Here is a 27,079-nt window from a genome sequence, read left to right as displayed (position 1 = left end):
TATGATATGAAGTAACTACCTTTATTTTCCCTTTAACCAGGTTGCCAAAAACTTTTCCATATTGTGGATCAAAGGAAACTATGATCATTTCTGATCTAGTTTACAGGATATTCATTGATGTTCAAAGATAATTACTGGTGAGGATTTCCTGGAGAAGTGTAGGAATCTTAGAAGTCAACTTTCACCCTACATACTACATTTTTAAATGTTGGAAATCAACTGGCTAATTCTAGATGATTTTGTATAGTTTCAAATTTGAAGCCCTAAGAATTTGAGGGCTTTGAAATCGCCTCCTTATCCAAGCAAAAGACTACTAACTTTCAAAACAGGTTGAAACATAAGACTTTTACTTTGGTAACATTTAATGGGCAAAGTCTTTATGAGTAAGCAAATCTGCAAGCTGAAATTTTTTTTTTCTGGCTTAGTTGTGGATCCACTATGATCTCTGTTTGATGAATACTCCCGTTACATTAATATGCTCACTGTATTAGAGCACCTAAGATGAAGAGTATAAATGAAGACTTTATAACTTTCTCAGATAAAGAAGCACAGTTATTATAATCTTTGCCCTCTTCATAAATTAATCATAAATCCATAATAACCTAAGGTTATTTTAACAGGTGCTAAAACCAAAATACAGTACTTATCTCCTCTCTCTGCTTGTACTATTTAAAAGTCTTCTATGAATACAAAGCTATAACTGTCTTTCTTCCAGTTTGTCTGTCTCGCATAAGTATTGGTCAGTGTTGGGCAATTCATCCATAGCCGCCTGTCTCTGCTGAGTGGTCTTCACAAATCGGAGCAGATTGATGATGGCAGCAGGTGTCACTCCAGGTATACGACTAGCAGCCCCAATCTAAGAATTAAAACCATAAGAGATATATGTAAGTGCTGAATCACTAAATTCTACTCCTGAAACTACTACTACACTGTATGTTAACTAACTTCAATTTAAATAAAAACTTGGAAGAAAAAAAATAATAAAACCATAAGATAAACATAAGTGAGCTATGTCAAAATCAAATTTGTTTTGCTCCTAATAACAATCTGTATATTATAGTTTATAAAATATTTTAAAAACTATTATCTTAATGTATCTTCAAAATAACTATAAAGTAGGTAAAGGGAATGTGATTATGATTAATACCTTCATTTTACAAATTAGGGAAAATGAGGCTCAGAGAAGTTCAAGTGACTTGTCTAAGAGCACATGACTAATAGATGGTTAGACTACCTACATTTTATTTTCATTAAACTAATGTAACCTCCTCAGCCATGTGTTGGACAGCACCCTATAATCTCATTAATATTTCTGTGGTATATTTTTATAGTGAAATGTATGAATATTCACTCGAAGTGGTATAAAGACTAAATAATCTCATGTCAGTTCAGGTCAAGTTTGATACCAGGTTTATCTATAACAAACACTTGTCAGAGCTTTTTGTATCCTAGAATTGTGGATAAGGGATGTGAACTCCAATGACCTGTTCTGTCCAATTGAACTTTCTGTGATAATGGAAATTTTCCATAACATTTGCACTGTAACAATGTACTGTCCAATACGGTAGCCACTAGCCATACGTGGCTACTGAGCACCTGAAACATGGTTAGTATGACTAAAGAGTTGAATTCTGAGTTTTATTTCATTTTAATTAATGTAAATGGTCACATTTAGCTAGTGGCTATCATATTGGGCAGTGCAGCCTATGACTACCCATAAAAACCCAAGATGAATAGGATATACAGAGTTATAAAATTTAAGGCCTATTTGCTTGGTTTCCATGATGACTATTGCTAAGAATACCATGTTTATATTGACGGAATCACTCCTCCCTTTAAAAATATTTCTTTTAAAAATTGTTTTACAGGTCATATTTTTCTTAAATGCCTTTTACTTTATGAATCACCACTAAAAAGAGCCACCGCCTATTAAACTATGATACACCATCCATTTTTAAGATACAACTCAGTTTCAGAAATGTTAAATGTGCATCTCAGAATCAACAAATATAGCACTGTCAGTGTAGACCCTGACGCGGGGCTCAAACTCACCAACTGTGAGATCATGACCTGCGCCAAAATCAAGAGTCAGACACTTAACAGACTGAGCCACCCAGGCACCTCCTAAATATTTGTCATTAGAAGTCTAATACTGTATAGTATACAATAAAGTTTTTAATTTGTTCACAGATGTTTACACACACACACACACTTAGGCTGAAGCATGGGGTGAGGGACCTCTTTGGCTCCCCTCTAACCTCCTAGTAAGCCAACACTATGGATCTCCTAGGGAGGATTCTGAGCGGTGATTTGAAAACCACTCACACGTATTATATTTTAACCTAATGTGGTTTCTTTTATGTCATGAGTTATGGGTTAGCACATGTTTGGGACTAGAGAATAATTTTAATCAACCTAATTCTTCTAGTTATTTATTTAGACTGTTTTTTCATCTCTCAAAAACATACCAACATCTGTCATACAAAGAAATGTCCTAAGAGGTTAGATTTTTTAATGATGAAATAAAGTATTAATTATGTGTATTAATTATGTGATCACTGTAAATCCAGGTTTAAAAACAATTAAAGCACTAGTTCTTTATCCTATCCACTGCCTGGTTTCTTACCGTCTCTGGGCGACTGAAATGTAGCTTCTCTCGAACTTCATAAGACAAAGACACATCTCTGAGAGTCAAATAATCTAAGTCTTTTGGCAGTTGGAGAGCTTCTTCTTGCTGAACTTCCTTTATTTGTTGTTGCTGATGGAACAACACTGATTCATAAATGGCTGGTAAACAGAATTAATTATGTTATGATTTATGATACTCCTATTAACAACTTAGGTTTTTAATGTTTATTTATTTTTGAGAGAGAGAGAGAGAGAGTGTATGAGTGGGGAAAGGGTGGAGAGAGAGGGAGACACAGAATCCAAAGCAGGCTCCAGGCTCTGAGCTGTCAGCAGAGCCCGACTTGGGGCTTGAACTCATGAACCGTGAGATCATGACCTGAGCTGAAGTCGGACGCTCAACTGACTGAGCCACCAAGGTGCCCCAACAACTGTGTTTTTATAGCTTTTTACAATTTACAAAAAAACTTCTGAATCTCTCATTCAACACTTTTTTCCAACACCACAAGGTAAGTGGGGTAAGCGTACCCTTTTCCAGATGAGGAAATTGAGGATAAATCAGAGGGAGTATCTTGCATAGCAACTACAACATTCTGTCTGGTAGTTTATTGCATGCCCTTTCATCTCAAAAATTTGGAAAATTAAGGGGCACCTACGTATCTCAGTCAGTAGAACATGTGACTCTTTTTTTTTACAGAGAGAGAGAGACTGGGAGAATCTTAAGCAGGCTCCACACCCAGCACAGAGTCCAACACAGGGCTCAATCTCACAACCTTGAAATCATGACCTGAGCCAAAATCAAGAGTCAGATGCTTAACTGAGCCACCCAGGTGTCCTGAGCATGTGACTCTTGATCTCACGGTTGTGAGTTCAAGCCCCATGTTGGGTATAGAGATTACTTAAACATTAAAAGCAAAATCTGGAAAATTAAAAATAGAAGATACTGCTTTTCCACTCAGTGCAAATTTTCCCTCTCAGTGCAAACCCTCAATGGACTATGGCTTTGAATTTTGAGCCCTAAAGACAACCTGTTTCCCTAAGAAAATGGTTTTCAGAATTATGTCCATATCAAGCTGTAATTTTTAAAAGTGGGGTTTTTTACATGTAAAACAATTTAAGGTTTTTATTAAGAAATGAAGTTGGATAATTTAGCAATTATTTTGTGAAGCATTCTGTTCTTAGAAAAATAAACTCAAAACCTGTTTCAAAATCTAAATTGAGGTGGTCATTCTATCCTGTAAGAAAGCCGGCTTTCCCTAAGATGTTTTGATAATATCTGCTTCTATCACTTGATTAGCAGTCAGAAAAATCTCAGCTATGAGCCTGGCTCTATCAATGAACCTGACTATGGGTACATCATTATCCTTCTGGGCCTTAGCTTCTTTATCCACAAATTATAAGGGCTGACCCAGATGCTTTGCCACTCACCAACTGTGTGATCTTAGGCAGGTTACCACTTATTTGTAAAATTAAGACAATAATGCTAATACCTATCCTTCACGGGACAATTCTTTTTCTTTCTTTCTTTTTTTTTTAATGTTTATTTTTGAGAGAGAGAGAGACAGAGAGAGAGAGCATGAGTGGGGGGAGGTGCAGAGAGAGAGGGAGACACAGAATCCGAAGCAGACTCCAGGTTCTGAGCTGTCAGCACAGAGCCCGACATGGGCTTGCAACCACAAGCTATGAGATCATGGACCTGAGCCAAAGGTGGATGCTTAACCCACTGAGCCACCCAGGCGCCCCCACAGGACAATTCTAAATACCAAACAAAATACTGCATGTAAAGGGCTTAATACAACATCGTAATATGACAAATTAGCACAAAAAACTGTCATACAAATATATTACTCATAAATAGACCTTTACAGAGGATCATGGGATATAAGTGAGGGAATGTATATGTTAAAGGTATATTTACTTAAACTTTCAAATCTATATATAATAAAACATGAGAAAGAATACAAAGAAGAATCTAAAACTGATTTCTGCCATTACGAAACTTGCTATCTGGTACACAGGGTCCATGTAGTGATTTGAGAACCACTGATATATCTTATATTTTAACCTAATGTTTCTATTGAGCCATGGATATAGAGTCTTTATATGTGCCAGAATCTTTAAAAAACAAGGCAAAACAGTAGCTACTTCATGGCTGAAGTCAGGGTTTTCTATGAACAAGTTAACGATAATAATTCTGGATTATTCTAACTCAAACCTGATGATTTATGGAACAAAGTAAAGTTGCAAACCAAGTTTAAAATACAGAATTTAATCACCTGTCCCCAGGTGATAACATCCTGAATGTTCAATTAAGTAATTTTTACTTCATAGAGAAATCATGAAGTTGAAATAAAAGTACATTATTTTCACACATCAGTGTACATCAGTGTACTACTAGTGTCTTGTCATTTGCAGTTTTGATGAATTTCCCATTGTTGCCAGACTTTGGTTAACTTGCATGGTGGGATGGTAGGTAGCACTTGGGTCATCCTATATGCACAGCCAAAACATAGCAAAGTGGTAGATCTCTCTGGAACTAAAAGAAAATGCCATCGATACAAGGAATGCAGCATTCTTACCACCTTGGCTGGTCCCCAAAGAATTTAAAGTGCTTTCCTATTTGAACAGTACGTCATTATCCACCTTTTCCTACCGTTCTCCCTATCTCTTTCACTTCCCTGCCTTTTTCTCCACATAATTTTCCACCCCAGGGAAAAACATCTATCAAAACGCAGAAGCTGATGTTCTCAGTATTTTTATGTTTGAAATTTTTCATAATGTAAAACTTAAAAAAATACAGTGCAACTACCAAGTTATCTGTAGCTTTGATGGTCAGTATGAGAGCATGATATGTGTCATAATGTACAGGGGCAGGCTCTGATTTCTTTGCCTGATACAAAATAAGTATTTGTTAATGGTAGAGTATTCCAGTATATTATCAAAGCCAAAGACACTATTATTTTTCTCATTATTAGAATATCAGAGGGGAAAAATGTAAAAAGGAAGTTTAAGGGACACTTGAAATGTACTCACAAATTACCTAGGGATACTGTTAAAATGCAGATGTGCTGGGCGCCTCGGTGGCTCAGTCAGTTAAGCATCTGACTCTTGGTTTCACCTCAGGTCATGATCTCATGGTCATGAGTTTGAGCCCAGAGAATCCCTGCTTAGGATTCTCTCTTTCCCTCTCTCTCTGCCCCTCCCCTGCTCACTCTTTGTCTCTCTCTCAAAATAAATAAACTTTAAAAAAAATGCAAATGCGTTTACTCAATTAGGTCCTAGGTAGAGTGTGAGATTCTGTATTCCTAACAAGCTCCTCTGTGTTGCAATGCTGCTAGGCTGGGAACGCCACTTTGACTAGCAGAGAGCCTAAGACTATGCTGGTTCTATGGTAACAATGCCTCCTCTTAGAGCTGTTTCTTAATGGAGCTGATTTCCATAAATTGCACAAATGGAAAAGAGAACACATAGGCATGTTAAGTAAAAAATTATTTTCTACCTTCTATTTTCAGTCTTTCAGCTAGTTCTCTACATGTAATGTACTTCTTCAAGGGCGCTGGAACAGCTGTGGCTAATAACTTCATGTCAACTTCTTCATACTTCAGAACATCTAGAGCTCTGCAAATACACAAAAGTTTCATTAAGATAGGAGTCCCCACCCCCAAAAAATAGGGGTCCATATCATGTAAGCCAGATTAAGAACAAGATTCCTTGGAAATAATGCCAAATCTCTGAATTAATACTATTTTCAAAAGATACTCTGGGGTGCCTGGGTGGCTTAGTGGGTAAGCGTTGACTTTGGCTCAGGTCATGATCTCACAGCTTGTGGGTTTGAGCCCCACGTCAGGCTCTGTGCTGACAGCTCAGAGCCTGAAGCCCACTTTCAATTCTGTGTCTCCCTCTTTATCTGCCCCTCCCCTGCTCATGTTGTGTCTCTGTCTCTCAAAAATAAACATTAAAAAATTTAATAGTAAAAAAGAGATACTCCTAATTCTTTCCAAGTACAGTCACCAAATGCAGTGACATCTGCAACACAGTAGAACCTCAGTAAGACTAGTGTGCATTCTCCCGTTCTCTTCTCATGAGAAATAAGTTGTTGGTAAAGATTGCAATCCTATCATCCATTTGTCCTCCCTTTCTTGTAAAGACAAAATATCCTCTGATAGCAAGGATTTGACTGAATTCTCTAAGAATTTGTGTCCTGTGAGTCATCATCTTGCATGCCCGAAATCAGCTGAAGACCTCTTTCTTGCTTTTGCAGAACTCTCCAAGTAAGAACAAAAGGCCCTGTGTGTATGTTTTAGTCTCTCCAAATAAACTGATGACAAAATGATGGTCAAGGGCTTTTCTAATAAATAAGGGTTCCTAAGTATTCTTCCAGTTGGGTGTATTCTAATTTTGTATAATCTCCATTTCAATTTCTACTGATTAAGAACTTTAGGCAGCTAATTCTCAGTTCTACTTTCACTATGAGCTCTGGATAGACTAAGTCCTCCTGGGCCAAAGCAAGGGGAGAGGAGAGCGATATATGCAGCTAACAGAGATGACTACTAAAGTTCCCAGGCATCTTTCATAGCTCACCAAGAGAACATGCCTAAGGATAAATGCTGACAGGTACTTCAGGTGAGATTTGCAATAACTTCATTCATCGACACTTATTAAGATACAACTAGAGAGAGAAACTTCAGGTATGTTTCATCTCCAGAAGTTCTGGTGTTCCTTAGGCCAATTTAATCCCTTTTATACTGATCTCAGATTCCTTCTTGGTATCACCCACCCCCATCTCCTTGCCCTCCCTTAACGTGGTGTGAACTAGACCAATTGTTGCTCTGTTAATTATTACTAACTTCATTTACATGTGGCTTTTTGGTTATAATTCATTTAAATGGTTATTGCCAGGGCAACTAAAAGCAGTACATAATGAGTTCCATTGTTGCCAAGACCTTAGTTCTGCTTGGTTGAACTATGACACTGCCCTAGGCTCACCTCATTCCTGTGCTCCCAAGACTGCGAAATTTTCTGCAGTTTACTTCTCATTTTGTTTGGTTCTCACAAGATTCACCGATCTGTACAATTTCCCTACATTTACTGTCTTAATTCATTTTGCTTCTATTTACTAATTTTGATCTTCCCTCCAATAGGTTGCATCTTTGATAAATTCTGTCCATCTCAAACCAATTAAATTATCAAGTCAACAAAAAGTCAGATCTGTCCATCCAAGGGTCCCAAGTCTTCCGAGGCCTCCCAGCCAACCTTCTTTACTGTTTATTCTATTGCCACAGTCATGCATTATCACCCTTTGCAGATGGATGCTTGACTCATTTCTTCCTCAGATGGCCTGCTCTAGGAATGTCCAGAAATTCTGGGCAGCTCTGCTGTGCTCCCAGAGACAAATTAGGTCAATTAATTACAAAGGCCTCATCTCATAAGCTACCATGAAACCATAAAACCCTAAGCTCCCAAAGGAAAACGGCTGAATTGTCTTTTAAACTACAGAACAGGGGCGCCTGGGTGGCGCAGTCGGTTGAGCGTCCGACTTCAGCCAGGTCACGATCTCACGGTCCGTGGGTTCGAGCCCCGCGTCGGGCTCTGGGCTGATGGCTCAGAACCTGGAGCCTGTTTCCGATTCTGTGTCTCCCTCTCTCTCTGCCCCTCCCCCGTTCATGCTCTGTCTCTCTCTGTCCCAAAAATAAATAAACGTTGAAAAAAAAATTAAAAAGAAAAAAATAAACTACAGAACATACTGGAACACACCTAATGACTAACCAAAAAAAGCATTATCTTGGAATCTAGCAGGATGGTGATCTCAAAGAATAGCCCTTGACTGTCCAACTTAATATTTTTTCAAAAAATAATTTATTTACAAGCCTTGGAGCTGTTCTCAGATCCAACCTTTAAGACCTGCTTTGAACCAAACATAAGCCTCAAGAGTTCAGAGCTCTGACACAGAAAGGACAAGTTATCACACCTCAACAGAACGTAAGAGACACTCTGACACATCAGTGTATTTCCCTATAATCCTGGCAGGAAATGTGTGTGTAGTTATTTGTGTATCTCTTCAAAGTCTGGTTCAACTTGTGTTTAGCACAGAGCCTAGCATGTACACAGTAAATGCAATAAGTGTATTTTGACCAATTTTCTATCTCTGTAGCTTTATATATCTAGGCATTGACAAACTGAGTTCATTTAGGGAGGCTGAATGCTAGACTAAATATTCTGCTGAAATCAAATGGTGGCGGGCAGGGGACGCCTGGGTAGCTCAGTTGGTTAAGGGTCCGACTTTGGCTCAGGTCATGATCTCACAGTTTGTGGTCTGAGCCCCATGTCAGGCTCTGTGCTGACAGCTCAGATTCTGTGTCTCCCTCTGTCTCTGCCCCTCCTCCACTGACACTCTGACTCTGTCTCTCAAAAATAAATAAGCATTAAAAAAAATTAAAACAAAAAGCAAATGTGGGGACTGAGACCCTAGTTTCTCCTGAAGGGAAAGATAACCTGAATTAAAAAGAAAAGCATTTGGCTAAATTATTGTTTTTTTAATCACCTTAATAAAATGGCTACTCTTGGGATTAGTTTGGTGAGGATGTAAAATTGATAGCCTTTTCATTCATATTTTTATTCATCGATTAGCTTTTAGACTGTGTTAGAAACACTCTGCTTGCAATGTTACCTCAATACACATTGGTCACGTTTAATGCAAATTCTAATGATATAAATTTGAAATAGTGCAACATTTGTCAAAAAAAAGCATGATGTTATATATTTGTTGCACAAAATTTAAAATAGTGTGAACCTTCCTAAATTTAAACAAACACCTGAAATACCAAGTGGATTATAAACGATGTTTATACAACTGCCATCTCCCAGTGCCACTTAGCTGGTAAATAAATCTATCCACCATCCTCATTTGTCAATCAGGCTGTCGTTCCTGTGACTAAGATTCCCTAGTTTGGGTGACTACTATGCAGGTTCTTTAATACTTATCATCACTATAATTAAAAATCTGCTTAATATCCTCTATTATCCACCAGTGCTCTGGGAAATTCCTGTGAAAATGAAAACCGGGGAACAGAAGTTATAAATGATAAGACACCATGATGAGATGAAAGCCAAACACGGACACGTTATGCCAGGCTATTAATCAATGTGAGAGCACTAGAAGATTAGAAATAATAAAAAGCAGCATTAAAATAGGTATACCTTTAAGTTCACAAAATCCCTCACAAGGAAAACAAACTTAAAAAAAAAAACAAACAAAAGGAAAAGTATATTGGACTCATAGCTGCAAGATAATGCCACCATATTTGCTTCTGAGCTACAATGATTTTACATTTCTGCCTTCTGGGAACCTCCCCACCTGAATTAGCATACTTTTTTTTTTTTTTTTTTACTAAAAAAAGTTTTTTTTAATGTTTATTTTTGAGAGAGAGAGAGACAGCGCGAGCAGAAGAAGGGCAGAGAGAGAGGGAGACACAGGATCTGAAACAGGCTCCAGGCTCTGAGCTGTCAGCATAGAGTCCAATGTGGGGCTCTAACCCACAGACTGTGAGATCATGACCTGAGCCGAAGTTGGACACCTAACCAACTCAGCCACCCAGGCGCCCTAGCATACATTTTTTTTAATGGAAAAATGAGTGGTGAAATATGCAGATTTTGAACTGTGTAAGGTCCTTAGGAATATATCTATGAAGCAAAAGCTCTATATTAATGTCCTTTAGACTCAGAGTCCATATAACCAAAATGATGAAAGGACAAAAAAAATCCCCCTAAAATGCAGCATGGGATTGTTCAAGTGAGTCTACAGAATTTAAAATACTCCACTTGGAATGCAAGCTGGTGCAGCCACCCTGGAAAACAGTATGGAGGTTCCTCAAAAAACTAAAAATAGAAGTACCCTACAACCCAGCAATTGCACTACTAGGCATTTATCCACGGGATACAGGTGTGCTGTTTCGAAGGGACACATGCACCCCCATGTTTATAGCAGCACTATCAACAATAGCCAAAGTAGTGGAAAGAGCCCAAATGTCCATCGATGGATGAATGGATAAAGAAGATGTGGTATATATATACAATGGAGTATCGCTCGGCAATCAAAAAGAATGAAATCCTGCCATTTGCAACTATGTGGATGGAACCGGAGGGTATTATGCTAAGTGAAATTAGTCAGAGAAAGACAAAAATCATATGACTTCACTCATATGAGGACTTTCAGAGACAAAACAGATGAACATAAGGGAAGGGAAACAAACATAATATAAAAACAGGGAGGGGGACAAAACAGAAGAAACTCATAAATATGGAGAATAAACTGAGGGTTCCTGCAGGGGTTGTGGGAGGGGGGATGGGCTATATGAGTAAGGGGCATTAAGGAATCTACTCCTGAAATCATTGTTGCACTATATGCTAACTAATTTGGATGTAAATTTAAAAAAATAAAAAATAAAATTAAAAAAAAATAATAAAATACTCTGCTTAATCAGAGGTTTCTAATTGTTCCATACTTATAGAAGAATGCAGATTAACTATATTTCTTGGTGTGTACCCTCTAAATCTTAGGAAAGCCAGAACTCAATGGGAACCACAGAAATATTATATTAAAAATGAAAAAAATAATTTAGAAGCATACATATTTTTAATACTGAATAAAGAGATAAGTTACATCTAAATGATTCTGAGAAGAAGCCATGTTCATTAAAATGTTCATTTAAAATAGGGAATCCACAGGTAATGTTTCTCTGAAACAATCTCACTTTTCTGTAAAAAGTAAGAAAAGTCTATATTAAAAGTGCATACCTGAGAGGCAGACTTTTACCAATACTTATAGAAGCCTCTGGAATTAACTTTTTCCATTTAGAACTTGAAAACTCAATGGATTTTAGCACAGAAATGCCTTCTTCCAAAGAAGACTTCATCCAAGAAGCTCTTTCATATCGTTGTTGGGACACACAGCCAACTTCCTTATACCCTAAAAGAAGGGGAAAGAATAGAATGAGAGAGGTTTTACAGAAGAGTAAATATGGTTGCAGGACTCAGTGAAGAGATACCTCGGAACGTGAGCCTGCTGTCGGCGTTATCAGGGCGCAGTGACAAACGGAACTCTGCTCGGCTCGTGAACATGCGGTATGGTTCGTTGGTACCCAGTGTGGTGAGGTCATCAATCAAGACTCCTATGTAGCCTTCTGTTCGGCTAACGACAAAAGGAGGCTTGCGTTTGACCCGAAGACTTGCATTGATTCCAGCTATCACACCCTATAAGAGGACTGAAATGTTTAAAAGGCCATTATGAACCGAACAACGAGCTACCCTATTCAGAACACTATCTGGACAAAACAGCACGGGATAGTAAGAAAGCAAGCACTGCCCTGAAGCGATAGAATAGAGAAAGAAAATGTGATCCTTATTCAAAACCAGAATACAGGTAATGTACCACTTTAGAATGCTATATTTCATTGTTTTCAAAAATATTTAACATCCCTGATAAGCCTCAAGTGGGCTAATATATTGTTTTAAATCCACCCATAAAGCTCTTCTAGCCTTTTCCCACTTACAAGTAAAAATAACATAACTTCTCACTTAAAAAGAGTATGTTAATTTTCAATAATGTTATGTAAGAAGAACTAAATTTTGTTTATAAAAAAATTTCAGGGGCGGCTGCCTGGCTCAGTCAGTACAGCGTGCGACTCTTGATCTCAGGGATGTAAGTTCAAGCACCAGGTTGTAGAGATTAGTCAAAAATAAAATCTTTAAAAACAAAGTCAGAAAAAATCTAATCAAATATGGTATCAGACCTGGGAGCTCAAAATGAGAATTAAAACCAAAAGTGTTTGGCACAGCATAAGGAATACAGTCAATGATACTGTAACAGCTATGTAATGGGACAGCTGGTAGCTACATTTGTGGTGAACACAGCATAACATATATACCTATCAAATCATTCAGTTGTACATTTGAACTAATGTAACATTTGTGTCAACCGTACTCAAATAAAAAATTAAACAAAAACAAAAAACAAAACCCACAAGTGTTTTCAAAATAGTAGCCATCCCTGTATACCCTGAAACAGAAATAAGTCTTCAACTACAATGTATGAGTTGTATAAGATCTATATAGTTATCATAACAGACGTTTAAAGGAGAAACACCAGTTAAATAGTCCTTTTGTGTTTGTAACAATATTTGAACAACGTCTTACTTGAGCTGCAGCTTCCTCATAACCAGTAGTGCCATTTATCTGGCCAGCAAAGAAGAGCCGTTGCACCAAATGAGTCTCAAGAGAAGGAGTGATCTGACGGGGGTCTAAATAATCATACTGAACACCATAACCTGACCAAAGAATAAATGATATAAAATAAGTAAAAACAGAGCTGGATTTGCCTCAAAGTAGAGATGCAAAGATGATCACTAAATGCTCTTGAAAAACAAAGAGTATATTTTAAATGTATAGGTGTTGGGCTTTGTCTTCTGAGGCTCTAAGCAACCATGACTATAGCTAAGACCTCTTCACTATCTACTAATGCGATGCTGAGTTGATACTGAAGCTGTGATTCTCTTTACCTGGCTGAATCATTTTAGCTTTCTCCAAGCCTTTGATGCATGTGATCATTTTCTCCTGTAATTCAGCTGGTAGCGTCACAGATAACCCTTGGGGGTAGATCAGGTCAGAATCCATTCCTTCAGGTTCCAACCAAACCTGATGAAGACGGTTTGGAAAACGCAAAACCTTTGATTCAATGGATGGACAGTATCTAGAACAAGACAATGAAATTCAAAAATTTAATGAAGCAAACAAAAGAAGGCTGATGTCACTCCTTAAAGTAATGTTCTGTCCTTACCGGGGTCCTCTTGTAGTTTCCTTAATGTGACTATTAAGGTGAAGGTTCTCAAGGACAATCTCATCCACTTTAGGGTTGGTGTGAGTCAAGTAACATGGCAGCTGATCTTCTGGCTAAAATATAGGAAGTACTTAAAACACTGTTTTGCTTCTTTACGAGTTTATCTTTTCCTTAAATAAATTACACACATGATATGCACTTAATTTTACAAACATTAAACCTATGCATAATGCTGAGCACTATTTAGGGAGTATTCTTGCCAAAAAAACCCCAAAAGGTGAACCTAAATTTAAACAAGCCTCCAAATCTACCAGTTTACAGGAAATATAGAAGACAGAAGAACCTATTTAAGGTACCAGAAGGATGAAATCAGAGAAATCCAGAATGTGGGAAATTCTAGAGAACAGATGGCTCAGTTTCTTCCACATATAAATGTGAAGAAGAAAAAAAAAAAACTGGGGGAAACTGTTATAAGGCATATCGTCCAACTCAGTGTATGGTCCTTATTTGGTCCTTGTTTGATAGGTATGATAATGGTATTGCGGTTGGTTTTTACAAAGTTCTCATCTGTTAAAAACATATACCAAAGTATTTATAAGTGATATCTGGTACCAAAGCTTTAAAACCTAGTAAGAAGAAAAGTGGTAAAGAAAGATGAAACAAGAATGCCAGAAAATGTTACTTGTTGAAGCTGACTGATGGACACAGAAATTATACTGTTTTTTTTACTTTCTATAAACTTGAAAATTTATAATAAACAGATTAAGTGTGTGTGTGTGTGTGTGTGTGTGTGTGTGTGTGTATATATATATATATATATTTATACTAAGAAAGTTGCATCACAATTTACATTTTACCAAAGCAAAAATGTAAGTGACTTGCTCAAGACAGTGGAATATTTGGAGCCACTTATTAATAAAACACTTACCAGAAACTAGGACCATCAATTATTAGTCCTCAATTCTAAATACACAATGTTTTTTTAATTCCAAAGATAGGCAAAAAGTATCCTGTACTCTTCAAAAATACCAGTATCATGAAAAACTGAGGAACTGTTCCAGATAAAGAGAAATGACAATTAAATGTAATACGTGATCCTGGATTGGAAAAAAAGGGTTGCTATAAAGAAGAATATTGGGATAATCAGCAAAATCTGACTATGAACTTTATATTAGATAACAGCAATGTATCAATGTTAAATTCCCCAAATTTCATTACTACAATGAGGTTATATAAGAGCATGTAATTGTGCTTAGTTGAAATACATACTGAAGTATTTAGAAGTAAAGAGTCATGATCTCTGCAACTCACCCTCAAATGTTTTGGGGAAAAAAAAAGAATAAGAATAAATGTGTGTAAGGTACCTGGGTGGCTTAGTCAGTTAAGCATTTGACTCTTGGTTTTGGCTCAGGTCATGATCTCATGGTTTGTGAGTTCGAAGCCTGCATCGGGCTCTGCACAGAGAGCAGAGAGCTTACTTGGGATTTCTCTCTCTCTCTTCCTCTCTCTGCCCCTCCCTGCACGTGCGCACATGCACTCTCTTTCTCTCTCAAAATAAATAAAATTCAAAAAAAGAATAAATGTGTATATTACTGTTTTATAGATTAAATATATGTATCTATATATTTCTGTATATAGAAAGATAAATATGGTAAAATATTAACAATGGGTGAATTTCAGTGGTTTACAGGAGTTTGTTTTAACGGTCTTGCAATTTTTACATAGGTCTGAAAGTGTTTCAAAAAATTTTAAATAGGCAAAATTATTGAAGAGATGAAACTTAACAACTTATTGGGAAACACCCAGTTAGCCAAATTAGCTAATGCTTTTAAAGATCATTATTTTGCACCCTAAGTAATAGTATAGTATATACTATAGTATATACTATAATATAGTAATATAAAGTAATATAAAGTGAATTGTGAAGAGTAGAGAGAAGGAAGGGAAGAAGAGAGAAAGAAGGAGGGAGGGATGGAAGGAAGGAAGGAAGGGAGGGAGGAAGGGAGGGACAGAGGGAAGAGGGAAGAAAGAAAGGAAGGAAGGGAAGGGAAGTGAGGAAGGGAGGGAGGGAGGAGGGAAGGTGGAAGAAAGGGAAGAAGGAAGGAAGGGTTATATCCTGCTGTGAATGGCCACTGTCAGCTGTAAAGTTAGATTTTCTTAAATTATCTTACCTTAATCCACACTATCTCACTGATAAAACTGAATGGTATGGATGGATTATCTGGTGTCTGCTTGTTTAGAATGCTGAAATTAATGGACTCTTTGGCAATTCGGGGTGGAGTCCCAGTCTTCAGTCTTCCCACCACAAACCCCAACTTCTCCAGAGTGTGAGCCAACCCTACGGAAGGCTGATCCCCTAAACGTCCTGCTGGATGCATTTCTAATCCAATTACAATCACGCCTCTCAAGAACGTCCCAGTAGTCAGAACCACGCTCTCTGCATGTACTGTGCTTCCATCCGCTAAAGGTTAAGAAAGAGTAAAAAGTGTGCCCGGTTATCAAGGATCAAATTGAAACGTTGACTATTTTAAATTAGAATTACAGGGAGGGGCTCCTGGGTGGCTCATAGGTTAAGTGTCAGAATCTTGATTTCCACTCAGGTCATGCATGATCTCATGGCATGGGATCTTGGGGATCGAGACCCTCAAGGGGCTCAATGCTGAGCCCAGAGTCCTCCCTCTCTGCTCCTCCCCCACTCATGCACACACTCATGCACACACTCGTGCGAGCATGTGCATGCTGTCTCTCTCTCAAACAAACATAAAAAAAAAAGAACTACAGGGACTCCTGGGTGGATCAGTTGGTTGAGTGTCCAACTCTTGGTTTTGGCTTAGGTCACAATCTTGCAGTTTGTGGGTTTGAACCCCACATAGGGTTTCCAGCTGATAGTGTGGAGCCTGCTTGGGGCTCTTTCACCTCTCTCTGTCCCTCCCCCACTCATGGGACTGAAGTCCCAAGGAACATGGGATGATGTAACACAGCAAAGTAGTAAAAAGAAGGCTCAAAATGACATTTGTGCAGAAGGCCCAGAGAGCAATTGCCCTGATTATAGCAGATGGGTTGTAGGGGGCTGGGGAAGTTGATGTCTCTGGGAGGGAAGAATCAAAGAAAAAACAGAATTGATAGATTACTTGACGATTGAGAAATGACAGTTTTTTCCTAATGAAAAAGCTGAACAAGTACACAATTAAAATAAGCAAACAAAAAATAAAGCAAATATTAATCCAAAGCAAAGCAAAGAGGTATATGAAAGGAAACAAACATAATACACTACTTAGCTCTACAATGAATATTTAAAAAATCATAACAATATAAACATAGTATCAACCAAAATTTATGGCATAACTAATTAGAAGGATTGAGGGAAGGAAAATAGGGGATTAAAGAGAACTGCTATAAAAAAGGTTAATAGATAACATCTAATACTGATAATTTAGGGAGTACAAATATAAGAATACTATTTAGAAATATGTAAATACATAGGAACAAAACTGCAATAGTTAATCTGTAAAGGGAGATAATTATAGAGATAATTGTTTTTCCATACAAACTTTCAAATTCAATTTGATTTTTGTAAAAATTATGTGCATGTATTATCTTAATGAAAAATTAATTTATAACTCCTGGGGCACCTGGAAGGCTCAGCTGGTTAAGCGTCTGACTTTGGCTTAGGTCATGATCTTGTGGTCTGTGGGTTCGAGCCCCATATTGGGCTCTGTGCTGACAGCTCAGAGCCTGGAGCCTGCTTCAGATTCTGTGTCTTCCTTCCTCTCTGTCCCTCCCCTGTTCACACTATCTCTCTCCCTCTCAAAAATAAATAAACATTAAAAAATATTTAAAAAAATTTGTAGCTCCTTTAAATAAAAAACATAAGTATAGTAACACTGTAAAATACAAATTAAAAAAATTTAAAGCAAGAACTAGAAAAAATAGAGGCACTTGGCTGGCTCAGTTGATAAACATGTGGCTCTTGATCTTGAGGTTGTGAGTTCGAGCCCCACGTTCGAGCCCCATGTAGAGATTACATAAAAATAAAATCTTTAAAAAGAAAAAAAAAAAGAACTAGGAAAAATAAAAATTACAACAGAAGGACCAGGAGAAAAACACATGTATGTAGGCTATAAAGTCTTACTAAGATGGTATAAATGAGCCCAGAATTTGACTAAGCTTCATGAAGGTCAAGATGAAAGGAGGAATATAATTTTTTATATAGTTTTCCTCTAGGAAAATATAATAATTTCCTAGAATAAGCAAAACATCTCTATGCTCTGCTCTAAAATTGTTTTTTCACATGGAGTTTGACACTGTTATTATCATCTATCACCAGTACAAACCTAAAACCACGCCACTGACACGGCATTTCCCAGTGTACTCAGGCTCTGGTTCTGTAAGAATAAGATCTTCTACAGCTCCCTCCTGAACAGTAAGCAGTGGTGTATTTAGGATTTCTTTCTGCCAAAAGAGAATGCAAGTTGAAGCATAACAGTTAAATAATCATTACAGTCTCTCCTGTTTTGACGCCCCATTCTCACCTGCATGTTCTGCTTATAGAGTTTCCTATCAATCTGAGCTCTCAAACCCCAAACAGCTGGTCCCTTACGCCGGTTTAATACTTTGTAATGTACACCAGACTGGTCACAGATTCGAGAACAAAGCCCATCCAAGGCATCAACTTCCCTCATTAAGTGGCCTTTGCCAATGCCACCAAAGGAAGGATTACAGGACATCTGACCTAAAGAGAACAGACCAAATAAATATATGAACATGTGTACATAGTGAGTTTAATAGAGAAATGTCTGTACAAGTGACTAGAATCATCTCATATGATAGATTAAAATAAAACCAACAACCCTGAAACAAACACTAGAAAGGAACTTAGAAAATCCCAATGGGATGCAAAAGTTATTCAGGGCATCCTGGAAGACAAACCATTGACTATAGTTTCTTTTAAATCTTTTCCTTGACACATTTTTACTAGTTCATTAGGTTGCCTTTTCCTTTAAAATGTGGTTTTGAAATCCTCACTTCATGAAACCTTCCCAAATCCAGCATACTTTTAAGAAGTCCCTTGGCACTAATTCCCTGTTATAATGAATTATGTCTTCCATAAATGCCATCTGCTGTTTCCTTTTTGCTTATTTTGCAGAAATGATTAAATTATATGAGCTTCCTGAAAGTAGAAACCATACTTTAATCCTTCCCCTTAAATTCCCCTAGTCTGATTTGCAAGTCTAAACTCATAAGGTTTCCTCAAAGGTTTTTAGGGGAGGTGGAGGAGTAGGGAAGTGATCTCAACATCTGTAGGTCTATTGCAGCCACCACCAAGCCGTCTACAAGTTTTTATAGTCTCCATAAGCAGGCTGAATAGCGCTGTGACTAGGAGTTTGGGTCAGGAATGAGTGAAAGGGATCTGGCTCAGTTCCTAGATGTACCACTTACAAGCTCTGTCATTTTGGGGGCGCCTGAGTGGCTCAGTTGGTTAAGTGTCTAACTTCGGCCCAGGTCATGATCTTGCAGTCTCTGAGTTTGAGCCCGACATTGGGCTCTGTGCCAATTTTTGGATTGTGTCTCCCTCTGTCTCTGCCTCTCTCCCTCTCACAGTCTGTTATCTCTCTCTCTCAAAAATAAATAAATAAACACTATAAGCTCTGTCATTTTGGCAAGTTATCTAATCTTCTCTACCTCAGTTCCCTCCTGTAAAAAACAGAGATGATAGCTACAGTAGATTATTTCCCCCACCCCCCCCCCTTCGATTCACAATTTTATTTAGGTAAACACTCTGCTATGAGGCTTTGTGCTCAGGGAGTGTGACCTAAACTCAGTAGGAATAAATCTTTAATGATCTAAGTAATCCTGTTTCTACTTGCCAGTGTTTGGGTTAAGAGTGGGAAATAAGTCACGAGGGATGAACTATTGGGGATGAAGTCTCTAGAAACGGGATTTATTTTCCTCTTTAAAGAGATACAGGAGTGGGGGCGCCTGGGTGGCACAGTCAGTTAAGCATCCGACTTCAGCCAGGTTATGATCTCGCGGTCTGTGAGTTCGAGCCCCGCGTCAGGCTCTGGGCTGATGGCTCAGAGCCTGGAGCCTGTTTCCGATTCTGTGTCTCCCTCTCTCTCTGCCCCTCCCCCGTTCATGCTCTCTCTCTGTCCCAAAAATAAATAAATGTTGAAAAAAGAGATACAGGAGTAACGGAGGGTGCCTGAGTGACTCAGCTGGTTGAGCGTCCCACTCTTGATTTTGGCTCAGGTCACGATCCCAGGGATGTGGGATCAAGCCCCGTGTTGGGCTCCACACTGAGTGTGGAGTCTGCTTGAGATTCTCTCTCTCTCTCTCTCTTTCTCTCTCTCTCCCTGTACCCCTCTCCCCAGCTCACACTCTCTCTCTACAATAAAAAAAAGGGGTGCCTGGGTGGCTCAGTAGGTTAAGCGTCCAACTTTGGCTCAGGTCATAATCTCACCGTTAATGACTTTGAGCCCTACATGGGGCTCATTGCTGTCAGCAAAAAAGCCCGTTTCAGATCCTCTGTCTCCCTCTCTATCGCTCTCAAAAAAAAAAAAACACTTTAAAATAAATAAATGAGGGGTGCCTGGGTGGCTCAGTTGGTTAAGCGTCCAACTTCAGCTCATGTCATGATCTCACAGGTCATGAGGTCAAACCCGCATCGGGCTCTGTGCTGACAGCTCAGAGCCTGAAGCTTGCTTCAGATTCTGTGTCTTCCTCTCTCTCTGTTTCTCTCCCGCTCGAACTCTCTCACTTTCAAAAATAAAGATGAAAAAAAAAAAAAAAAGAATAAACAGGCACACAAGAGCACAAGACTTTTCCATTGTGAAATGCAAAAATAGTTTTCCAAAAAGTATTATTTACCAGGTTGGTAGAAAATAAAAGACTTTCTGCCTCTAACTTCATTATTGGCAGATATGACTAAATCACATCACGACAATTCTTGTACTCTGCATTCTTACATCAGTTGAACCTTCTAAGTCAAAGCTATCTTTCTGAGGCCAAGTAGAAATATTTAAGATGCTCCACTATATTAAATTACCTTAAAAAATGAGATTTTGATTTAAAGACGGATTTGCGATCCACTAAGCTCATCTATAAGAATTATTATCTCTGTAATGTATTTATTTAAAAAGAAAATGGATTGTATTGTATTGGTAAAATAATATGAATATGGGTTTGGATAAGAATCCCTTTATCCCTCACAGAACTACATTACTCATATTTCATGGTCATCTTAGTTCAATAATACTTTTCATTAGAGTTTTGAATTATTATTGAAAGGCAGTATCCAGTCTTTATTTTTTTTTTATGTAAACAACACTGAAATATATCATAAGCAAAGTATAATCTTTTGGGTAATCTTATCAACCCTCTCTAAAAGAATCACTGTCGGGGCGCCTGGGTGGCGCAGTCGGTTAAGCGTCCGACTTCAGCCAGGTTACGATCTCGCGGTCCGTGAGTTCGAGCCCCGCGTCGGGCTCTGGGCTGATGGCTCAGAGCCTGGAGCCTGTTTCCGATTCTGTGTCTCCCTCTCTCTCTGCCCCTCCCCCGTTCATGCTCTGTCTCTCTCTGTCCCAAAAAATAAATAAACGTTGAAAAAAAAATTAAAAAAAAAAAAAAAAGAATCACTGTTAACAGTATATGTTTCTCCCCACTTACCAGCTGAATGGTAATTTTTAAAAGTACTTCAGTATACAAATATGTCATTTATTCACAATTTTTGCAAAACACAGTTAATATTTCAAGTACTGTTCACTCTTAAGCAAAATGCAGGAGATAAAAATAGGCATGCATAATTTACAGAATGATGTTTTAGCTAGCACCTATTATGGTGCTAGAGAGAGGTCTTGCTTTAAATTATAGCTGTCCACCCACTGCCTGTTAAATGTGAAAAAAGCACTGCCAGTTCCTGAGCACAAAATTAGAGGACCAACGCCTAGCAGAGATATAGAATGCAATAAAAAGTATCATCCTTCTTCAAAAGGGCTTCACAAAATCTCGGGAAAAACACAACTGTTGTTTAATAAGTAATTCCTAATAAATGTTAATTCACTCTTTTCCCAAAGCCACAAGCAAGCAAAAGGTAAATGGCAAAAAGGAAATAGGAAGCTATCAGCTTGTATTCTTAAATTTCCCCCCTTTCCCAAGGCACGGCCCCCAACTCCACCTCCACCAACTAACTACTTCGGTGAGCAGCAGCACAATCCGTGGTCCAAAGAACAGCCCAGTCCAGGGTTCTGGGAAACTCAAATCAGGATAAAACCACAGATACTAGGATTCTCGCTAGCTCTGAGAGAGGGAAGAGTCTGCCCATCCGGGAAAGGGTGAAGGGGCATATTGGAAGCTTGCGTCCTGGGCCATCCTCCACTCGACCCGCGCTCCTCACCGATCGTGTCCACGCGGTGGGTGAGTAGCAGGGTCCGGGAGCCGCAACGAGCAGCAGCGGCGGCTGCCTCGGTCCCGGCGTGTCCTCCGCCGATGACTATCACGTCAAACTTCGTAGCCAAGGGCGCCGCGCTGTCACCGCTGAACCGGGCCAACGTAACACGCTTTTTGGTGAGGGAAGCCGCGACCCAGAGACCGCAATTTCGGAGAGAAAACATGGCTGGAGAAAGGCCGAGTGTGACTCTAAACCTGACACGAGCTAGGCGCAAAAATTTAGGGTACGAGGGAAAGTCTGCAGGACGCAGCCATCTTTGTTCTGATGTCAGAGCGTCGCAGTCCACGTTCAGCGTCTGCGCTGATTGGGGCTTTGGCGGGACTTTAAAGGCGAAGCGAGACCGAGTTAACAGTGCAAGTGGCACGACCAGTGTGAGCCTGGTTTCGTGGTCCATGCAGGCTTTTGATCACCAATGGCTATGAATTGGTGGTTCCTACGTGGTCGTTTTTGTCTTTTCTGGAGAGTGGCAGCTCTAATCGCCAGGTGGTCACCTACAGTGATTTTGATCAGTTTGCCTTATAAGATTCTTTGAATTTTCTGATATACTATCACCTGGACTTCTGTTTGATATTATAGAGTAGTCTCTGATAAGAGTAGATTCGAAAGCAGTTAAAATATATTTGTGGATGAAAGATTCATGATGGCTAAATAGGGGAATGGAATGGTTGAAGGTTAAATGGCCAGCCTTTTGGAAACACATTTTTAAAGCCTTCCTTAGGAAATCTTCAACTGGTTAGTGAAACAACCCATGTGGCAGTTTTATTGTTCTAGTTATTAAAATATATCGAATACATAATTTTGCTGTCTTACTACGTTAACAATAGCATTCGTTATACACAATTTAAACCTTACAGAAATAAAACTTTGTTAAAAAAAGAAGCAAACTGAAAAATAATATACTCATAGTATTATATGTGCAAAATAATAGTAGCATTAGTATTTGTATTTTAAAAAGCTAGGAGGCATTGGCAACAAAATGCTGACAATGATCACAGAGGTGGGGATTAGAAGAGCTGACGGCAGTTATGGGTTCTTTAACTCTCAATGTATTCTGGACTCCATGCCATGGATATATAAATCTATCACATTTTAACCATAATTTATGTAATTAACTCCAATTACTGGGCATTCGGATTGTTGATAATTTTTAAAAATTTTTTAATGTTTATTTATTGTTGAGAGAGACAGAGAGAGAGTGGGGGAAGGGCAGAGAGACAGGGAGACAGAGAATCCCAAGCAGACTCTGTGCTGTCAGTACAGAGCCTGATGTGGGGCTCAAACTCACAAGTTGTGAGATCATGCCAGAGCCAAAACCAAGAGTTAGATGCTTAACTGACTAAGCCACCTAGGTGCCCCGGACTGTTTATAATTTTTAATGTTATGAATATCGTTGTACATACATCTCTTTAATTTTATGGGACTCTTTCTGTAATGAAGATACTGGGTAAAAGGATTCCTCAATTTTTAAATTATTGATGATGGCTAAATTAGCCTTCTGAAAGCTTTTGGTCAGGTGCATTAACAGTGTAAGAGTATTTCATTAATACTGTAGCCAGGACTGGATTTTAATTAAGTTTTAAGTGTAAATAGGCAAGAAGATGGATATTGTATGTGTGTCCTTCATAGTCATATCTTGACACATTTTTTCTTTTGTATTCTAAGACATTAAGCTATTCTGATTTTCCTCCTATTTTTCTGGCTACTCCTTCTCAGTATATTTTTCTGGTTCCTCCTCCTTGAGCACTGTGCTCAAGCCTAAGGGCACAACCAAACCAATCTCTAAACCCCAACTTTAGGGATCTATCTCCTGAGCCCATCCCCAATACTAACTCTGTAGCACTCTGGGGTCCAATCTGGAGACAAAAATCACACAGTAGGTATTTAATATAAGAAAAATTGACTACACTGGGATGCCTGACTGGCTCAGTTGGTAGAGTATGCAACTTTTGATCTTGGAGTTGTGAATAAATAAATAAATAAATAAATAAATAAATAAATAAATATTCTTTAAAAAAAAAAAGAGCAAAATAAAAGAATATAAGATATAAGGAAACTCTATATAGTACTCTAGGGCTGAGGGAGAGTACCCAAGTAAGAATAAATTCAAAAGGGGTTCAGACCTCAATTGCAGAAGGCCTTCAGAGAATACGGGCTACATAACACAGGGGGCTTGCAGAGGGAGCAACAGCACTATGTGGACCTCCTGGCCACAGGCTGACTGCACACAAGGCTTGAGGAAGGATCAACTTCTTGGTGTGTGACCTTCTGGACCACAGGCAACTTATGCAGGCCAGGCAGGGATCTTGGTTCCCCTGTCCAGTAACTTGTAGACAGGTTATGGCCAGGCCAAGGTTGCAAGGTCCTGGAGGGATCACTTTCTGGGTCTATGGCTGGGGTAGGCTCTACCAGATGTTCTCACACTCACTAGTCTGTCCTTTCCTTGCAACCCCCTTCCACTCCTCCACTATGTTGGAAAGTGTCTTACAGTGTCCTCCTGCAACCTCTCCTGAGAAAGGTTAACATAGTGGACACTTGAAAAGAGAAATGCTGAAAGGAATTCTGTCACTTATCGGATAGCATATCTCGAAGGGTATATTAAGCCCTTGTCTGAAAAGCAATAAGTTGATAACTGACACAACATCTTAAGCCTCACCAGTTCTTGCCACACTTGCTGTTGTTTGAACAACTAGGCATAGTCTCCCCTTAGGTGCTTTGCATTAACTTTTTCTTCTGCCTGGAACATTCTTCTGGGTATCCCCTCCTTGAAATCTTTGCTCAGATGTCACTCTCCCAGTATCTTGGTATTGTACCATTCCTCATTGCTGATCCCTCTTGCACTGTTTTTTTTTTTTTTCTTTTTAAATTTAAGTTTATTTTTTTGAGAGAGAGAGAAAGAGAGAGAGAGAGAGCAAGTGCAGGAGGGGCAGAGAGAGAATCCCAAGCAGGTTCCACACTGCACATAGACCGGTGTGGAACTTGAACTCACCAACCGTGAGTTCAAATCTCTTGGCTTTTCCTATGAGATAATGTCCAAGATCCATATCAAGACCCAACTAAAAAGTCATTCCCTCTATGATCCAGACACTGCTGCAGCAAGATTAAGTAAGGATCAAAACTTTCTCCTGTGACAGGTCAGTAGCAAAGATATGTGATTCTGGCCTGGTGGATTGTTGCTTACACATTTTTGGTTAAGCAAACATGAGTGGACTTTCGAAGATTTAGAAATAGCTGGAGGACAGCATTAAGCTAACTGTAGAGTCATTTACAGGATTCCATGATAAGCAGCTGGAGCCCCTGGAGGAGAAAAATAGAATCATAGAGCAGAGGTCTTCAGAATGAGGTCAGTATACCCCTGGGCATCCTGGAAGACTGCCCAAGAGCACTTGCAGTTTTAAGGAAATGGATTTCCATATTTCAACTACCATTTTACTTTTCCCTGAAATTGGTCTGCTTGAGAACAAGCCTGACTACACAATAGTCCTCCTTCCATTTTATAAAAGAAAAAAAAACACGTTTCTCACGCCACAATTCAAACTAGGGCTCATTGCCCTAGAGCAAAAAAACATAAACAAAAGCAAAAAATGTCTTTGTATCAAAGAGGATCTATCAAAATACTGATTTCAGGAAAAACTTTTCACAGAGTCATCAAGGCATTTTTGTCCATTGACAGATGAATGGATAAACAAAATGTGGTATATACTTACAGTAGAAATATCCAGTCAAATTTTTTTTTTCAACGTTTATTTATTTTTGGGACAGAGAGAGACAGAGCATGAACGGGGGAGGGGCAGAGAGAGAGGGAGACACAGAATCGGAAACAGGCTCCAGGCTCTGAGCCATCAGCCCAGAGCCCGACACGGGGCTCGAACTCCCGGACCGCGAGATCGTGACCTGGCTGAAGTGGGACGCTTAACCGACTGCGCCACCCAGGCGCCCCAGAAATATCCAGTCTTAAAAAGGAAGGCTAGGGGAGCCTCAGTGGCTCAGTCAGTTGAGCGTCTGACTTTGGCTCAGGTCATGAACTCACCCCTCCTGAGTTCAAGCCCCATGTCGGGCTTTGCACTGATAGCCTGACAGCATGGAGCCTGCTTCAGATTCTCTGTCTCTCTCTCTCTCTGCTTCTCCCCCTCCTGCACTCTCTCTCAAAAATAAATAAACATTAAAAAATTGTTTTAAAGTAAAGCTGACAAATGCTACAGTATAGATAATATGGATAAACCCTTGAGGACATTGTCATAACTGAAATAAGCCAGTCACAAAATGACAAATACTGTATCATTCCACTTACATGAGTTACCTAAAGGAGCCAGATTCATAGAGACAGAAAGTAGAAGGGTGGTTGCATGGCTAGGGAGAGGGCAGGAATCAGGAGTTATTGTTTAATGGGAAGAGTTTCAATTTTATAAGATGAAGAGTTGGGGAAATGGATGGTGGTGATGATTGCACAACAATGTTAATGTGTTTAATGTCACTGCATTGTACACCTAAAAATAGGATGGTTTTTAAAAAACTCAATCAAAGCGGGGCGCCTGGGTGGCGCAGTCGGTTAAGCGTCCGACTTCAGCCAGGTCACGATCTCGCGGTCCGGGAGTTCGAGCCCCGCGTCAGGCTCTGGGCTGATGGCTCAGAGCCTGGAGCCTGTTTCCGATTCTGTGTCTCCCTCTCTCTCTGCCCCTCCCCCGTTCATGCTCTGTCTCTCTCTGTCCCCAAAAAAATAAATAAACGTTGAAAAAAAAAATTAAAAAAAAAAAACTCAATCAAAGCACTCTAAACCCAGGGGGTTCCTGTCTAATATTTATTTATGCAAAGGGCTTGGCTTTAGAAATAGATATTTGAAAGCCTGTATGGAGAACTCTGGAATCACAATGGCCAAAGCAGCATGGATTATTTAAAATGTAAGTGTCATTTTTTAAAAATGTTATTTATTTTAGAAAGAGAGAAAGACAGAGAAAACAAGTGGAGGAGGGACAGAGAGAGAGGGAGACACAGAATCAGAAGCAGCATCCAGTCCTGAGCTATTAGTGCACAGCCCGAAGTGAGGCTTGAACTCATGAACCATGAGATCCTGACCTGAACAGAAGTCAGAGGCTTAACCAACTGAGCCACCTAGGCACCCCTAAGTGCCATTGAAAAGAGAGAGAGAGAGAGAGAGAGAGAGAGAGAGAGAGAGAGAGAGA

The 27,079-nt window shown here is 39.1% G+C and overlaps 1 protein-coding gene across 5 annotated transcripts; it reads right to left on the bottom strand.

The window, feature by feature from the left end:
* MTO1 (mitochondrial tRNA translation optimization 1) lies at positions 1 to 22,459 on the bottom strand. 5 transcript variants are annotated; one of them, XM_040473956.1, is made up of 12 exons: positions 21,849 to 22,183; positions 17,989 to 18,188; positions 17,791 to 17,908; positions 15,628 to 15,917; positions 13,457 to 13,569; positions 13,179 to 13,369; positions 12,817 to 12,947; positions 11,670 to 11,874; positions 11,419 to 11,590; positions 6,125 to 6,243; positions 2,627 to 2,787; positions 1 to 856 (listed from the first exon to the last, which is right to left on the bottom strand). In XM_040473956.1, the coding sequence occupies exons 1-12, from the start codon at positions 22,063 to 22,065 to the stop codon at positions 695 to 697; spliced, it is 2,079 nt and encodes a 692-aa protein (XP_040329890.1). In that variant the 5' UTR covers positions 22,066 to 22,183; the 3' UTR covers positions 1 to 694. The 5 variants fall into 5 exon arrangements, with proteins under 5 accessions (XP_040329890.1, XP_040329894.1, XP_040329893.1 ...); XM_040473959.1 differs by having other exon boundaries at positions 740 to 856; positions 2,627 to 2,758; positions 21,849 to 22,188; XM_040473960.1 differs by lacking the exon at positions 2,627 to 2,787 and having other exon boundaries at positions 733 to 856; positions 21,849 to 22,192.
* Between the last annotated feature and the right edge of the window lie 4,620 nt (positions 22,460 to 27,079).

The sequence above is a fragment of the Herpailurus yagouaroundi genome, unplaced genomic scaffold, assembly GCF_014898765.1.
Source record: "Herpailurus yagouaroundi ecotype Mexico unplaced genomic scaffold, PumYag 139, whole genome shotgun sequence".
Taxonomy (NCBI): domain Eukaryota; kingdom Metazoa; phylum Chordata; class Mammalia; order Carnivora; family Felidae; genus Herpailurus; species Herpailurus yagouaroundi.
This window is presented reverse-complemented; position numbering and strand designations above follow the sequence as displayed.

Bases quoted from the DNA above. Each gene is read 5' to 3' on its own strand.
- MTO1 (XM_040473958.1), bottom strand. From the start codon at position 22,296: ATGGACCACGAAACCAGGCTCACACTGGTCGTGCCACTTGCACTGTTA. The intron at 12,948-13,178 runs GTAAAGAGAATC...TTCTTTGGTCAG, and splicing joins AGCTAAAATGATTCAGCCAG to GTTATGGTGTTCAGTATGAT. The intron at 11,875-12,816 runs GTAAGACGTTGT...GTCCTCTTATAG, and splicing joins ATGAGGAAGCTGCAGCTCAA to GGTGTGATAGCTGGAATCAA.